The sequence below is a fragment of the Sinocyclocheilus grahami genome, unplaced genomic scaffold (genome assembly GCF_001515645.1).
Source record: "Sinocyclocheilus grahami isolate Dianchi unplaced genomic scaffold, SAMN03320097.WGS_v1.1 scaffold543.1, whole genome shotgun sequence".
Classification (NCBI taxonomy): Eukaryota; Metazoa; Chordata; class Actinopteri; order Cypriniformes; family Cyprinidae; genus Sinocyclocheilus; species Sinocyclocheilus grahami.
The window spans coordinates 670,162-687,239 of record NW_015505722.1 but is presented as its reverse complement, the minus strand read 5'-3'; the positions used below and the strand labels follow the sequence as shown (position 1 = coordinate 687,239).

Sequence of the window (17,078 nt, the reverse complement as noted above, 5' to 3'; positions counted from 1 at the left end):
AATTAGATAAAAGACACACACACACACACACACACACACACACACACACACACACATATATATATATATATATATATATACTATCACACACAAATGTACAGTATGTATTAGACAGCATAGTAAATATTCAAATATTGGTATATATTGTATATAAATATATGCAAAGATATATAAATAGATGTGTCCAGATTCTTCTGTGTGTGTATGTGTGTTTCTTACCTTATGAGGTCTAGAGGCTGGTATTTGTACCAGATCCCCCAGCGCGCCCATCTTTCGTACAGAAGGTGTCTGTGGTTTTGAGCTCCATGGGTTTTAATTGGATGTCTGCTTTTATAACTTCCCTAGAAATACAATAACAACGTTTTCCATATATCTACGAACACTTCAACAGTAACCAAATAGAGGTTAAAAAAATAAAACTGAATTGTGACTGGCAATAAATTTCACTTATTTTACCTCATGTGGAGGAAATGCTGCCTCATATGTGCTGTTGCCAAGTAACCGATTAATACCTACAAAATAGATGGAAACAGAAAAAAAAACATGCATGAATTTAGTCTTTTTTTGTAATCTTTTTATTATTATTGTTATTATTATTATTATTATTATTATTATTATATTTATTATTTTTTTTCAATCTTGGCATCTCTTTGGCATCTCAGTGCCCAGAATGGCAATGACAGTTCTATTGTCTGACTGTCTGATGACTCTACATTCCCAGAAAAAAATTAACGATTTGATGATTAATCTAGAAACACACACAAACACACACACAATCTAGAAACCTTCATAACCGCAACATATAATTTCACATAAAACTTTGACCAACACCACAGTCACTACAAAGGGGAGGAAATAACAGACAATAGCAAGAAAAAACAAACAAACAATCAAACAAACAAAACAAAAGCAATGTAAATACACAACAAAATCCATAAAGATGGAGATGTTTCATCTTTTAAAATTGTACACAACACACATTTTGATTCAAAAACAGATGGGTTAGTAAGGGTGAGGTTGGGAAATTAACTGTTTTGCCCACCAACCAGAAAACACGCAGCTTTTGGCTTCACAAGATGTTAATTATGGACTGGAGTGGTGTGGATTATACTGTTTGGACTCTCATTCTGACGGCACCCATTCACTGCAGAGGATCCATTGGTGAGACACTGATGCAATGCTACATTTTTATAAGGACAAGTACTAAGCAAAAATCAAGCACCACTGAAAATTTAAACGAACAGCCAATCAGAAATGTCTCTTCTTCAAAATATCTTCTTCTCTTCAAAATATAATCAAATATTTTATTGCAAGTAGGTGCTAAGGTACTAAGCAATTCTGGTCAAAGGCCAGTCATAGGCATTACAGTGGCTTGCATATACGGAAAAATAACCTCTTTGGCAGGTTGCAGGTATTAATTTCCCACCTTGGTTAAAGTGCAAAAATAAACAAATAAATAAATAAACACACACACACACACACACACACACACACACATATGAAAACAGAAGAAAAGGAAATCTTGCTGTAATATCAATGTAATATTGAGCATTTGTCTAATTATTATACTGCCTATTTCTGTTTTATACTGTATGCCATTCTAAAACACAAAACACACTAAATGATTGAATCTCACAAAACAGTCCACAGCATTTCTTGGTAATATTCAGATATTTACAATGAACAAAAAAAAAGAAGAAAAGAAAAAAAAAATCAATTGCAGCATTCTTTTTATTTTTGTTTATCATATTTTTTAGTGTATAAAGTTCTCTAAACTGCATAAAATTGCATCAAAAAACTTTCTTACACTTTGTGTGTGTGTGTAATAAGCCGTAATGTACAATGTTTTAAACAAACAAACAAACAAATAAACATCCAGATGTATTGTGGTATAAAGAATTTGGGGGGAATGTGGTTAAATCTTGATGGTCCAAAAAATAATATATATCTTATTATTTTTTATTAATTACGTTTATTCAGAAAGGATGATGCATCAAATTGATCTGACTTTCTATTTTAAAAAAAATGGTAATAAATAAATTAACCAAGAATCATGAAAAAAAGTATTAAGCAGCACTACTGAAAATTAAGTTTGCCATTACATCAATTACATTTTAAATTATATTGAATTATCAGATAGAAAACAGTTATAATATTTCACAATATTATTGTTGTAACTGTATTTTTTTATCAAATAAAAGCAGCCTTGGTCAACTTCTTTTGCATAGTGGTGCAAAGGAAATCTGACCTGGACATTTCAAATTTGTGAGTTTCAACCCAAATGGCCGTTTATCATCACACTTTTAGAGGTGTGATGATATTTGGGCGCCCCTGTGTGCCCGCACAACAGAGACTGTACAGCACTGTACGCACCTTCCCACGAACTCCCTGACTGGCCCATGAGGAGCCGATCGTGATGCCCATAATAATTAAGCAGATACAGACAACACAACGGAGGAGCTGCAGAGAGACGGAGACTGTGTGACCAGCAGAGACATGCACATACACGCTCACACATGAGGGACACTGATGGACGGGGCACGTTTCTGTGATGTCTGGGGCCCTGTGATGTCTATAATGCGATTGGTGCTGGTCCTAATGATGGAGTTTCTAGGCTTAATGAGTATGTGGTGAAGGACTGGAAGACTAAAAAGAAAAGACAATTTCTACAAATAAATGGATGAACAAATGTCTATTTGCAAATGACAAAATGCTACTGAACCTGAGCCGGCTCAGGAGACAAGCTGACAAACTCCCTCTCTGACGCTTCAGTTGTCATCTCACATGTTTTGATGTAGAAGTAGGTAGTTAGTTTTTTTTTGTTTGTTTTTTTCTGACTAGGAATAAATAGTAATATTTCTCCCAAAAATGAAAATTCTATTCTATCATTTAATCACCCATGTTGTTCCAAATCGGTATTATTTCACGTATCTAATGGAGACAGGCAGTGATGTTGGCAGTCATATTCATGCCAACTGTGTGAAAATGTGTCTTTGTCTCTTTGGTGTGGATTTGTGCAGAGAAGAATTGTTCTGGATTTAACCATTTTGAAATTTGAAAAATAGCATAGGGCCTAAATGAGGCAAATGAACCAGGTTTTTGATACTTTCATGGGGGGTTGTGCCTTTTTTCTTTTCTTTTTTTTAGCTTTTTTAAGGTTTTGTTCTTTGTATGTGCTGGAAAAGAACAACCTCATTTCAAAAGACGTGAGTGAGAAAATGTTGACAGACTTTTCATCTTTGGTTGAAATATTGATAAGCTTTTGAAATTAACAGTGTCGTTTGGTTTAAAGGGATTGTTCACCAAAAATGAAAATTCGACCACACTTTATTTTAAGGTCTCACTAATTCTCACTAATAACTATCTATTAACTATGACTTTTGCCTTAATAAACTAGTGAGCGTAGCGAGTGACCTGGCACGTGACGACAGACACGAAAACTACAAAGGGACGCTGGTACACAATAGAGATAGCTTTTGATAGGTCGAAGCAAGTCGCTTTCAGTCATACCGAGGTGTGGCAAAGAGACGCAGCATCTCGTTCCCTTCTCGGGGAACATTTTGGTTACGTATTGTAACCCTCGTTCCCTGAAGGAGGGAACGAAGACGTCATGTCGGTGATCAATGAATTGGGAATCTCGCAAGAGAGACCAATCTACTTTGAGTGTAAACTAAACGAGCCAATGCACATTAGCATGTGATGATTGCATCCAGCTGACGCTGATCGCAGCGTGAGTATAAATAGGCAGCAGGTGCAACGCACACTCAGGTTTTCGCTGAGGTGACCAGGCCACTCAGCGGTGGTACAGCAGCGGTGGTACAGCAGCTGTGGCGACGCGACGTGACGTCTTCGTTTCCTCCTTCAGGAAATGAGGGTAACAATACGTAACCGAGACGTTCCCTTTCAGTCGGTCACTTTCGACGTCACGTCGGTGACCGACGAATTGGGAATCCCTATCAAAGCGCCACGAATGCTGCCCCATCCAGTGTCCTGTGCGAGCCTCCTGTGCCCCTTTGAGTATAGGCCAGGGCTCGTAGCAGGAAGGCCAGTCACTGTTTGTATTAGCACTGGGAAAACGTACCCGTTCCACTTGGAAAAGGAACGTTGCGGAAGCCCCATCCTTCCCGAAGGAGGTTTCGGAAGCACTTACACATATGGAAACCCGTTTAGGTGCCTATGGAAGATTTAGAGGTGATTGCAACCCTCTTGGGAAATGGCAAAAGTCTGCCAGCGAAACACGGGCTCTGAGCTATACCGTGGAATTTACACTGACTTTACACAGCATCTGTGCGAGAAGGCTCACTGGGGGAAACTCATATCTGCGCAGTCCCCGCGGCCAGCTGTGTGCCAGTGTGTCCGTGCCAAGTGTTCCCTCGGTCAGGGAGTAGAACAGCTGGCAATGAGAGGTTTCTGGAGAGGCAAACAGTTCTACCTGAGCGGCTCCGAAACATCTCCAAATCAGCTGGACCATCTGGGGATGGAGTTTCCATTCTCCCGGAAGCGCCGCTCATGACAGCTCGTCGGCCGCATGGTTGAGCAGACCCAGAATATGAATGGCACGAAGCGACCTCAGATGCTTCTGACTCCAAAGGAGGAGGTGGTCGGTGAGTTGGGACATACGACGGGAGTGCAGACAACCTTGGCAGTTGATGTACACAACAGTCGCAGTGTTGTCCATCCGAACCAGTACGTGCTTGCCTTGTAAGCTCCCTTTGAGACGATTAAAGGCAAGACACACTGCTAACAACTCTAGGCAATTGATTTGCCACTGCAGAGACTGCTTGGACCCGGTGAGTGCCACGCTGCCACGTCCCACTTGGGACTCGGAGCCAGTGCTGAAGGGGTCTCATATGAAGTAGCCCCAGTAGCCTAAGACCCAACAGGCTGAGGTGCCTGAGCACCAGGTCCCTGTGCTCGCACAACTGACCCCGAGACTGTGCTAGTAGGAGCCAGTCATCGAGGTAGTTGAGGATGCGAATACCCCACTCTCTCAGGAGAACAAGAGCTCCCTCTGCAACTCCATGGTTCCATGGTTGGGCAGAGGGTGCATTAGTAGGGCCTTTGATAGCGCTCTCGAACCGCCCATTGCTGCCCGCTGGCAACAGAGGAGAATGAGTGAGATACAGACCTGGCCCGTCCACAACTCTCTGTGCCCTCTTGAGACCCAGAGATAGAGGAAACGCAGAGCGATTGGGGGAAATGCGTACAGACATAGCCTTGGCCACGTCTGTACCATGGCATCCCCAGTGGAGCTGGATGTGTGAGAGAAAATGTGTCTCCATTCCCCGGGCCTCAGCACCTGCCTCAACAGGATGTCCGCTCCTGAGTTTTGCTCCCCTTGGACATACATTACTCTCAGAAACAACAGCTTCCCCAAAGCTCAGAGCTTTGTATACTGGCAACATCTCCAGGCAATTTATGTGCCACTAAAGATGATGGCCCCCCAATGACCTCTCATGAAGCGGCCTTCCATGACTGTGCCCTGTCAAAATTAATTTCGACAAGCGTCAACAAGATGCCCCCAACACTTGGTCCTGGACAGAAACCAAGGCTTCTTCCATATGACTAGAGCATGAAGCCATCTGCGTGTGACTTTGATCATACGGAATGGATTTCCCCTCGGGGTAAACCCCTTGGTTTTCAACCACCACCGCAGGGGTCTCATGTGTAGAAGGCCAAAAGGTATCACGTTGGATGCACCTGCCATGAGGCCCAGCACCCTCTGAAAATGCTTCACCTGGCCTAGCTTTATCCTAGATGGTCTCGATACATGCAGGAGACAACCATGCCCACATCATAGTTGAGTCCCATACCACCCCCAGGAACGTAGTACTCTGGGAAGGTGTCAACACACTCTTTTTTGTGTTGAGTCTCAACCCCAGATGTTTTATATGGCAAAGGACAACATCTCGATGCCGAACCGCCATATCATAAGACTGGGCCAATATGAGCCAGTCATCGATGTAAATCAATACACGGATGCCCTGGAGTCTCAGCGGAGCCAGAGCTGCATCCATGCATTTGGTGAATGTGCGAGGGGAGAGATCTAGTCCAAATGGAGTAACCCAATGTTGGAAAGCCTCGCCCCCAAAGGCGAACCTCATGAACTTCCTGTGAACAGGAAGGATGGAAATGTATAAGTACACATAAGTACACAAAATATTATTACTTGCCTATAAGGCCCTTAATAGGTTAGCTCCTGCGTACCTAACTAGTCTTCTACCACGCTACAATCCATCACGCTCCCTAAGGTCGCAAAATTCTGGACTTTTGGTAGTACCTAGGATATCAAAGTCCACTAAAGGAGGTAGAGCTTTTTCGCATTTGGCTCCCAAACTCTGGAATAGCCTTCCTGATACCGTTCGGGGTTCAGACACACTCTCTCTGCTTAAATCTAGATTAAAGACACATCTCTTTGGCCAAGCATTCAAATAATGCATCTCATAATCTTTTACTACAGTCATAATCTTTTACTGCAGTTATATCTAATCAAATGCACATTATTATTCATTAGTTTGGGTTAAACAAATCATTTTTGCTTGGTTGGAACAGCAGCTACGCTAATTATGTTTGTATTTGTTTCTCTGTCGTTTGCCACGGGATTAACATCCCGTGGTAACTAGGATTCACACAAGCTTCAGTCTGGATCCAGAACACCTGAGAAGAGATGATGCAACCCCTCAGAGGACCTCAGATGATGCCAACCCTGAAACAACATACAGAACTACCACATTTTGCTACAAGTTTGATTGCATCATATAATAATTGCTGTTAATATTATTCATCGTCTGTTTTATTACGTCTTATATTGATTTTTCCGTTCTGCTGGTTCGTCTGGTCAGAGGAGAACTGGCCCCCCGACTGAGCCTGGTTTCTCCCAAGGTTTTTTCTCCATTCTGTCACCGATGGAGTTTTGGTTCCTTGCCGCTGTCGCCTCTGGCTTGCTTAGTTGGGGACACTTCATTTCCAGCGATATCGTTGACATGATTGCAAAGATATTATTTAAACTGAACTGAGCTGGATGTTGACATCACTGAATTCAATGATGAACTGTCTTTAACTGAAAAATGAGTGTTTACTATTGTCATTTTGCGTTATTGACACTATTTTCCTAATTAATGCTGTTCAGTTGCTTTGTCACAATCTGTATTGTTAAAAGCGCTCTATAAATAAAGGTGACTTGACTTGACTTGACATCTTTTAGGTCCATCATGATAAACCAGTCCTTGGATTTGTTTTGACTCATGATAATAGGAATCGTTTGCATCTTGAACCTGAATCTCTTCAGAGAATGGTTCAGATTCCGCAGATCTATGATGGGACGCAACCCCCAATCCTTCTTTGGAACTATGAAGTACTGGCTGTAGAGCCCGGACTCCCACTCGGGAGGAGGAAAGCGTTCTATGGCCTCCTTCACCAAGAGGGAGTGCACTTCCTGTTCCAGCACCCGATCCTGCTCTGGGTCTATGGTACTCCAGATCACCCCATTGAACTTCGGTGGGCGAGACCCGAATTGAAGTCTGTAACCTCTTTCTACAGTGCGCAGGACAAACTGAGACATTTTCAGAAACTCTTTTCATACTTCTAAGTGATCTACTAGGGGAATTAGCCTCTCGAGGCCAGCCTCGGGACCCAAGCCACGGGGAGCATGAGCCTGGCCAGATTAATTGAAGCAGTAAACACAAAGACTGTTTGTGTCCCTCCCGTGGTGTATCTAGGGCAGGGAGGTACACACTTAAAATGCTGTCTATTCAACATTCTGTTTTTTATTTTTTTTTATTTGTTGTTTCTAACTAACAGAGTCACTCCTGACTTTGACAAACAACACCAAGGACAGACAGTTCACAATTAGGGCTTGCTGAAGGGCAAAAATCTATCTCTATTGTGTACTGGCATCCTTTTGTAGTTTCCGTGTCTGTCGTCACATGCCACATCACTTGCTACATCATGAAGCAACACCAATCAGGATTGGATTAATTTCACAAATGCTTCAGACGCTTGCATAGTGAAGGTGTTCTCCAAAGTGTCATCATATAATGCAGCTCGAGTTCCCTCGAAGGGGAACAGTGTCTTAAAGATATTTCCTTGAACATATTGTGTGACACCTGAAGCAGATTTTCAGGCATCACACAGATCAATTTAGAAATTGGAAATACATGACTCTGCCTACATTTCTGTAAAAATGCGAACACACATATGCATACATTTCACTGAAGTTTCTAGTTGAAACGAAAACACTAGTGGCAGTAAACCGCCAACAACAAAGTCCCTTTTCAAACAAATTATAATTATGGGACAGATTATTGATTAATAAACACTTGTTTTTGGAGTGTTCCTGGCACAATACTGTCTTATGACCTTAAAATACTTTTACCACAGTGCATGATTTGAAATAATGAATACATAATGAATACATTTTAAGCATTTTGCATCACATAACCCGCTCTTAACTTTTTGGATGACATTTAATTTACAAACTGCTTTTTGATACATACAACAACCAACATAAATAAATAAATTAATTAATTTTTTTGCCACAGTCAGGTTTAACTGTTTTGAAGAAAACTGAAAACGCCTGTAGTGCCAGTCACTAGACATTTCACTTTAAAACTTGCTGTGGTATATGCTAAAGCTACAAGTGACACAATATCAGTTTGCAAGCATTTTTTAGTAAATTATTTGTTTGTTTATTTTCATGAAACTGGGTTGTTTAGTAAACCTGCATCTGCAATGGAGAAAAAAATATATGGCTTATAGTGCTTCTTGTGGACGCGTCACCTGAAAAGTGCAGCAAAATGTATTATAAAGCAACATATTTCAGGTTCATGTGGAGTCACGTAGAGGCAAAGTCACATATTTCCAATGAGCCTGAGTTGGAATTTACAGAGAAAAAGGTTATTCCCATTGCGAGTTTTACTTAAAAACACACTGAGGGACAGGTGGAAGTTCTTTTCTGTGACATTATACCACAAATGCTGTCAATAGCACTTAGCTACTATTGAACACAGAACATTCCTTTAAAGAACCAAACAAGGCCCGAGAGCCTCACGTCGACTACCAAAGATGTATTATTGACCATAACCAAAGAGCTGGTTGGCTATTGCCTTACTTCATTCTATTAAAACTCTCAGTTTAAAAGTCAGATTTTGCAAACTACGTCTCATTTGCTGCAGATGTTTTGAGTTCACTTGTAGGACATTGAGCTGAGCTGCAGTGGCATGATTGAGCGCTGGGATTTGTGGGGGATTTAGAGTTCTTCTCCCAATCTGATCTGGTCTGGTCTGAGTGGGTGGGCAATCATTGGTATTCATTTATTAACACGAAAATCCCAATTGCAAGACCAGCTTTAATCAGTGGAAAACCACAAGAGCAGGCAGACAAGAAAGCCAAATAAGAAGGGCACAAGTGTGACATTAAAATAAGGGAGATTAGCGAAAAGGGAGGCATTCCATTAAAAATGTCAGAGGGATTGTAGGTCATTGCAGATAAAACTCACACACATCTCATCACATCTCTTCAAATATTTACATATGTATTGACAGTGGGTGAATTTCATGAAAATATTCTTTATATAAAAGATATATTAAAGCTTTAACTTTTTTTCAGTTTTTTTTTTTTATTTTAGTTTGTTTTATTTTTTTTGTTATGGGCTTTTGTCATATTTTATCATTTTTTGAACATTTCTATATAACTGTAATTATATTTTCACTTCTTTTTTATTTTCTGTAATTTTTGTGCTTCATCTTATTTATTTCATTTAGTTGCCAAGGCAACATTTACAATTTTTTAAGTTTAAGTTTTTTTCATCTAATATGTATATTTTATCCAGCTTTTTTTTAAATAGTTAGAATTTTAGTTAAAAATAAGGACTTCTTTCTTTTTTTCTATATTATTCTTATACTTATTATTTGATTTGGGGGTGATGTGTGACCTGGATATTTATTTATTTATTTTTAAATTCAACCTATTTTATTTACTATTACTCAAGAAGAAAACAAAAGATAATATGATGGAATGGTATGAGCAAAGGTATATCAATAATGAGTGAGAGAAATGGCATATCATTGTGTATATGCTACAGACAGATCGTAGTGTCTGTGGATGGAGAAATGAGTGTGTGAGACATGTTTGATGAAGATGTTTCAGGTGTTTTAGTTGTCGTCTTACCCATCTTAGACTTCCCGTCCTCGTACTTCGTACGCTGTAGTACATGATGTACTATTCTGCTTCTAGTTGAGTTTGAGAAAAACGTCTCTCTGTTGTTGATGGTAAAACTACAAGTAAACAAAGTACATTGTTTTAATACACAAATGTGCTGTAAGTTGCATGTACGAAACTGAATACAGTAAATATAAATACACCACAGCAGCCTAGAGATCAGTATTTAAGGCTTTAGTATGTCAGTATAAATAATAAATTAGAGAGGATCACAGCTGACCCAACACATAAAGCTCAGAGTAGATTGTGTGTCTTTCTACACCCAGCTATCTCAGCACAGAGACAAATTCGTATATTAAAGATGAGCTTCCTTCCTGAATGAAATTAATGATATTAAGTGTCCCCAAAAGGCAAAGATTGCATTCTTGCTAGCTATCACTTTCCCTAGAGACAGTAGCAGACCTTTAGACGCTGTTAGTTGCCCCTTCCTGCCTTAAATTTGCTCCATTCGGTCCATGGTTTTGCAGGATTTTCATCCCCCTCCCTTTGTGTCGGCGGATCTTGAGAAGCTTAACTTACTGTGCCCTGTTGGGGCCCTCGACACTTATGTTAGAAGAACATCTCACTGATGAAAAACTGACCAGCTATTGGTATGCTTCGGGACCCCCAAGAAGGGGTCCCCAGCCTCTAAATAGACCATTAGCAGATGGATTGTGGAAGCGATATGTAATGCATATGAGGTGCGGGACATGCCTTCAACTCTAGTGGTAAAGGCTCATTCCATCAGAAGTATGGCAACTTCAAAACCTTTTATATTTGAAAAGATTTTAATGTCTGGACCTGCCTTCTACAACAGACTGTCGAGTGCTTTCGTCCTTAGTCGTGCCAAGACAGTTTCACACCAGGACAGGCATTTCTCAGTATATGCCGGAGTAGGCATTTTGTTCCCCATATTGTAATCATTTGGATGCAGTGTGAGTTCCCTCAAAAGGGAATGTCTCAGTTCACGACTGTAACAACGATTCCCTGAGAAGGTAACAAGATGCTGTGTCCTCTTGCCATACCTACTGCATGCCTAAGAGTTATTTGCTTCAGTCTATCAGAAGCTAGGCAGTGTGGGGGAAAGTTACTTTTAAAAGTAATGCATTACAATATTGCGTTACTCCATAAAAAGTAACTAATTCCACTTTTTATGGAAAGTAATTCATTACATTACTTTTGCATTACTTTTGTCACCTGAGCTGGGCTTGTTTATTTATTTTTAATAATTTAATAATCTAATTTTGGCAACTGTAAAGGCCCTTTCACACCAAAAGTGAAATTAATAAGCATTAGGCTAAAGAAAGTGCCTCTGCCTCTGCACTTCACACAAAATTTCTCCCAACAAGGGGACAGGAGAGGTGTCAGTGAATAAACGGGAAAACAAAGTAAATGGCATTACTTATTTTCTTTTCTTGTAAATTTAAAGTAATGCATTACTGTACTAGTTACTTGGGAAAAGTAATCTGATTACATAACTTGCATTACGTAATGCGTTAATCACAATACTGGTTGCGGGAATACTATATAGCTTTCGCACCATCACATGTCATGTGTGATGCATCACCAAATGATGTTTTATTAACAAGGTTCGGGAGGAGCACGATCAGATAATCAACCTATTCGGCTCAGGTGGAACTCATTCAGTTAATCAGCTTAACTAGCAAAATACGTTTACCTCTGTCCCACGACAGTTTTCCCCTCTCCCCCCAACTCATCACTATTAAACTATTCTCATCCCATATTAGGGATGGGGGGAGTTCTCTGGGTTTGGACTATATTCCGAGCTCGGATCCCTCCCTCAGGACAGCACACCAAATATACATACTATTTGCTCAATCCAATTATATGTAAGTGCGAACTCGTGAAAAAGGGTTGGAGTAGTTGCACACGTGTTTCAGACACAGTCACGCAAAGGTATTCCCCATAGTGTCATCATTTGGACGCAGGGCCTCGTTCCCATCTCAGGTAAAATTTTCAAAAGTAAAACTTTATCACAAATTAGATTACAAACAAATACAAATTTAGGAAATGTGCTCTAAATACACATTTGACGTTGCAAAAGTTGAAGTTCTAAAATTTCTAAATATATACAAATAAATAAAAAAATAACCCTGAAATCAAATGAAATCTAATCTATTTTTCAAAAATCGTATTTTAATCAAAATGACAACCACAACAAAATTACTAAAAACTAAAATTAAATAAGAAAAAATACAAAAGCTGAAGCAAAATATTTATAATTATAAACGTATAAATAAGACTAAATAATATATGGAAAAAAAAGAATTCAATTCTTTTTTTTAGTATATGCCATTTTTGACAGGTTTCATGAAACTCAGTCTTCTGCTACTGTGGGGGAAAAGAATAAATACATCTGTATCACTCGTTTGTTTTTCTTTTTTTTTGATACTGCAGTGCATTAGAAAGATATCTGCAGAGAGTGTTTCAAGTTGTTGTTCAGGTTAAACCCTACTTGCCCTCTTGCAAAATGTCTGTGCATACAAAACCCCTGGCCGGCCTCAAATAAACTCTTCCTAACAGCGCTTACTGAACAAAAACTAACTCACTAACTCTACTGCCCCAGGACACAATTCTTTATGAGGTCACGCATTTACGCTGATCTCTGATCTATAAAGTAAACGTCAGCAACCAATGACTCATACATTCACAAACAGTCATCAGGCTCAAGTACATCAAGAACATGGTCTGAAAGTGCCTCCATCATAAAATCTGCTCTAAAAGGGTCAGATGAGGCTAAAATCTGTAGTGGATTCTGAAGTCCCTTGAGCTCATTGCTGGATGAAGGTTGCGAGATTGTGGTTTCAGCCTCAGTTAGCAAACCATGACTGAAATGTATATGAGGACATGGCTATATAATTGCAGTATAATATTCCCAGATAACAAAAGGTGCCGAGCAATGAAATTTTTTGTTCTGTATACGTAAAATATATGATATTATCTGAGAAGACGTGAAATTTAATTATAACAAGGTCATGGAAGAGGGACATACTGGTGCATTCTGGCCCTGCTGAAGGGGGCGGTGTAGCAGTCGGTTTCCTCCAGGTCTGGTAACGCCTCTTTATCCAGTTTCATGGGGTTTCTGGGCAGCCAGCTCTTCAGCTGACGAAATCTCAACTGAAATCGGCTGTAGACATAAAGTTTGCATTAGCATTTGTCAAAAATAAGGTCCAACAAGCAGAGAAAAAATAACTCCAACGAGCAGAGTTGTTAATCATAGTTTCTTCATTTCACTCACAGTCACTTCTAGAATTGAATTCTTTTCTGATGCAAATTAAATCAAGCCTGATTAAATCAGAGGTGATTTCGTCCCCTGAGATGCACAACAAATATCGGGCTAATTAACTCTATAAAATTTTTATTCCCCACAGCTAAAGTCTGACTCAAAATAAATTTCAAGAAAATTAACAAAATTGAGATGCTGAAGATGTTTTTGACTTTAATGCAAATAAAATGAAATAATTAACTATCAGTCAAATATATGGAAACACAGACCAGTAACAGTCCTACCTGCCCATAGTTTTTTTCTTCCAGTCTGTGAAGTAACACTTTTTCCTATAAAAATACATATCACATGGTCACAATGCATTCACATACAGTACAGTATGAAGTATGGTGACAGTAATCTCTACCTGAAGGGCATTCTAATGTTCATCTGCTCAGCATATTTACACAGCGTGTCCCACGGCGCATGAATCTTCACAAACATGATATCACTGTTGGTTAATGAGGGCTGTCAAAGTGAAAAACAAATCATTATCGGCATATATATTCAATTAATATGTCATGTCTTGGTTTTATAATATTCGGAATTTAGGTTTTTGAGCAGACTGTTTTCAAAAATCTACTAATCATATAAATAACATGTATATGAAATTATATCTTTTTAAAATATATCTGGTTTAAATTTCTATAAATTTTATATGATGTTTGTAATTTTTCTTTTTGCAATAAGCATTAATGGCATCATATGATGTGATTTCATGTTCTCCTTTGTCTTTGGAGTGTTAAAAGCTGTTTGTGCATGCAGAAGATCCGTAAAACTACATTGTTTGGTCTTCCAAAAGACTACACAACTAGAAATCAGTGGTTAAGTTGTATTTACAACACTGTTCCAGAATAGGTCAATCCAAATATTTGAGAGTGTGCAGCGCATTTTATGGAGGACTGTTTCCTGAACCTGGTAAGAGGCGTAACATTTCCGTCACACGCTTGAGGAATTCGGCCAATCACAACGCACTAGATCGCTGGCCAATCAGAGCACACCACGCTTTTTGAACCTTAAACACATTGCATTACACCAAATACACAAAATAATGTTCTTTTTAGCAACGTCATATGACCCCTTTAAGTAAATATTTAAATTTTAAAAAATGCATCATATGAAAAGTTGCTGGATTGCTAGCTAAATAGCCACATATGGTTCCAAACTAGCCCCTACTAAATGATAATTTAATCTACAACCATTTGTTATCTATCCAATGTAACTATGGAAACAACGTTCTGAGCCTTTTTAATGACAACATCAATGTGAATGTAATGTAAAAAAAAACATGATATTTAGTTTGACATCCATTGGTTAAGCATCTCATTTTACTGATACCTTTTCGAAAAACTGTTTTTTCAGAGTGTCAAAAATTATTTGGACTATATCTGTGTAAAGTGGCAGAACTAGGAAAAGCTGATGTTGTTATCAAGCTTGAAAAAATGTTGAAGCTTATTTTACTGCATGTTTACTGCAGAGATGCCGAAAGTATGGCTCTGAGATGCAGCATCTCATTCCTTCGAGGAACTATGGTTACATACGTAACCTGAGACGTTCCTCTTCAGGAACTCAAGCTGCGTCGGAAAACGCTAGGGGAACGAGAATGCCCACGCCGCCAGACTTCCAAGTCTCTGCCTAGTGTGGAAGACTGCACAGCTAGGGTGAGAGAACAGTAGAGCCAGGAGTGGCTCGCATGTCTAGCCGTCGAACCTAACAAAGGTAAGGGGCGTGGACCAACCCGCAGCGTGGCAGATGTCCTGCATAGGCACACCCGCTAAAAAGCCTTAGAGGCTGCTCCACCGACTGAGGGTCATGTTTAGTTGCTGGAAGACCTCTCTTAGGGGGACCGTAGCAAACAAGCAACTGGTCCGCCCTTCTCCACAGGGCAGCTCTGTGGACGTATGCATCCAGTGCTCGCACTGGACACATACAGTTTAGCCTCTGCTGGTCTGGATCCCCAAAGGGAGGAGGACTGAAGGCCTGGAGTACGACAGGCGTAGAGGAGGGGACCTTAGGAACATATCCCGCTCGCGGGAACAGAAACACTTTGGCCAGACCGGGCGCAATGTCAAGATAAGACAGGGCCACAGAAAGGGCCTGCAGATCCCCAACTCTCTTGAGGGAAGATATCGCCAGAAGGAAGGTAGTTTTTATAGTAAGGAGGCGATCAGATATCTCCTCAATAGGCTCGAAGGGAGGCCTACAGAGAGCCTCTAGCACCACTGCCAGGTCCCATGTGGGGACATGAGATTGTACCGGAGGCCTCAGCGCACCGGGGAGGAAACGTGTAACTAGGGGGTGTCTGCCCACTGGCTGGCCACTAAGAGGGGCGTGGTAGGCCGCAATAGCCGCCACGTGCGGCGACAAGGAGCTCCCAGCACCGGGCCCTGATCCAAGAACCAAGGTTTCCTCCACATGTCTAAGGCACGTAGGCATCGCCACGTGACCTTGATCATGCGAAGCGTGTTTCCCCTCGGGGAGAACACCCTGATCTTGAGCCACCACTGTAGGGGTCTCATGTACAGCAGGCCAATAGGTATCACGTTGGACGCAGCTGCCATCAGACCCAGCCGTCTCTGAAACTGCTTGACAGTGAGTGACCGGCCTTCTCTTATTCTCGCGACTGTGGTAAGGATCGACTTGATCAGAGCAGGGGACATACGTGCCTGCATCGTGGTCGAATCCCACACCACGCCTAGATAAGTGGTTCTCTGTAATGGAGAAAGCACACTCTTCTTGGAGTTTAGTCTTAACCCCAGCTCTCTCATGTGGGCGAGAACGACATCTCGATGTCGAACCACCATGTGCTCTGAATGAGCTAATATCAACCCATCGTCAATGTGGTTGAGTCGTGAAAGTGTGGGGTGAGAGTGCAAGGCAAAAGGAAGAACCGGTGTTGGTAGGCTTTTGACCCCAAAAGCAAACCTCAGGAACTCCCTATGAGGAGGAAGGACCCTCATCCTTCCTCGGAACGGTGAAGTACTGGCCTCTGCTGCACGAGGAGGGACCAGCTCGATGGCCTCCATCCTCAGAGAGCGTTTACTTCTGTTCCATTACCAGAGCCTCACTACAGTGTGCAGGACCCACTGAGACACGTTTGGCAGTAGTTTCCACGCTACCAAATAGTCTACTAAGGGAATCAGTCTCTCGAGACTGATCTCTGGTGTAATGAGAGCAGCTAGCTCGGTGCCCTGTAACGGCGGACCGGCAGGGGACAACCGAACCGGCTGCTCTAGAGACCTCCGCGGAGGTGGCGAGCCTCTTAGCACCGCTACGTTGCCGGACGGTGACTGAGAGTGGCGCTCGCGGGAGACCGCTGCGCCCTGGAACACCGGCAGGGTTGGCAGACTGATCTCCTGAGGGCACTGAGGAGAGACGGGCACCGTGTAATGCGGTGTACACCGCTCTTCCCTAGAGGGGCCTGCCCTCAGACGTTCTGAGCCATGGGCATCAGGACTTTTTGGCTGAAGTCTCCTATTGAAAATTACCCAGTCAACACGTGAGATCATGCGATGATCACAGTGACATCACACGATCCTCATACTGTGATTAGAGGTAGCGAGCCTCTTAGTACCGCTACGTTTCCGGGTGGTAA

The 17,078-nt window shown here is 41.2% G+C and overlaps 1 protein-coding gene across 1 annotated transcript in view; it reads right to left on the bottom strand.

Moving 5' to 3' along the window:
• Positions 1–16,509, bottom strand: part of LOC107555677 (anoctamin-3-like) — a 50,465-nt gene extending 33,956 nt beyond the window's left edge. The window contains exons 1-7 of the mRNA XM_016238546.1: positions 16,438–16,509; positions 13,851–13,951; positions 13,729–13,773; positions 13,211–13,345; positions 10,168–10,274; positions 457–512; positions 220–341 (exon numbers count right to left, since the gene is read on the bottom strand). Of these exons, the coding sequence (XP_016094032.1) occupies positions 220–341; positions 457–512; positions 10,168–10,274; positions 13,211–13,345; positions 13,729–13,773; positions 13,851–13,951; positions 16,438–16,509 (638 nt within the window). The remainder of the gene's footprint in view (positions 1–219; positions 342–456; positions 513–10,167; positions 10,275–13,210; positions 13,346–13,728; positions 13,774–13,850; positions 13,952–16,437) is intronic.
• Between the last annotated feature and the right edge of the window lie 569 nt (positions 16,510–17,078).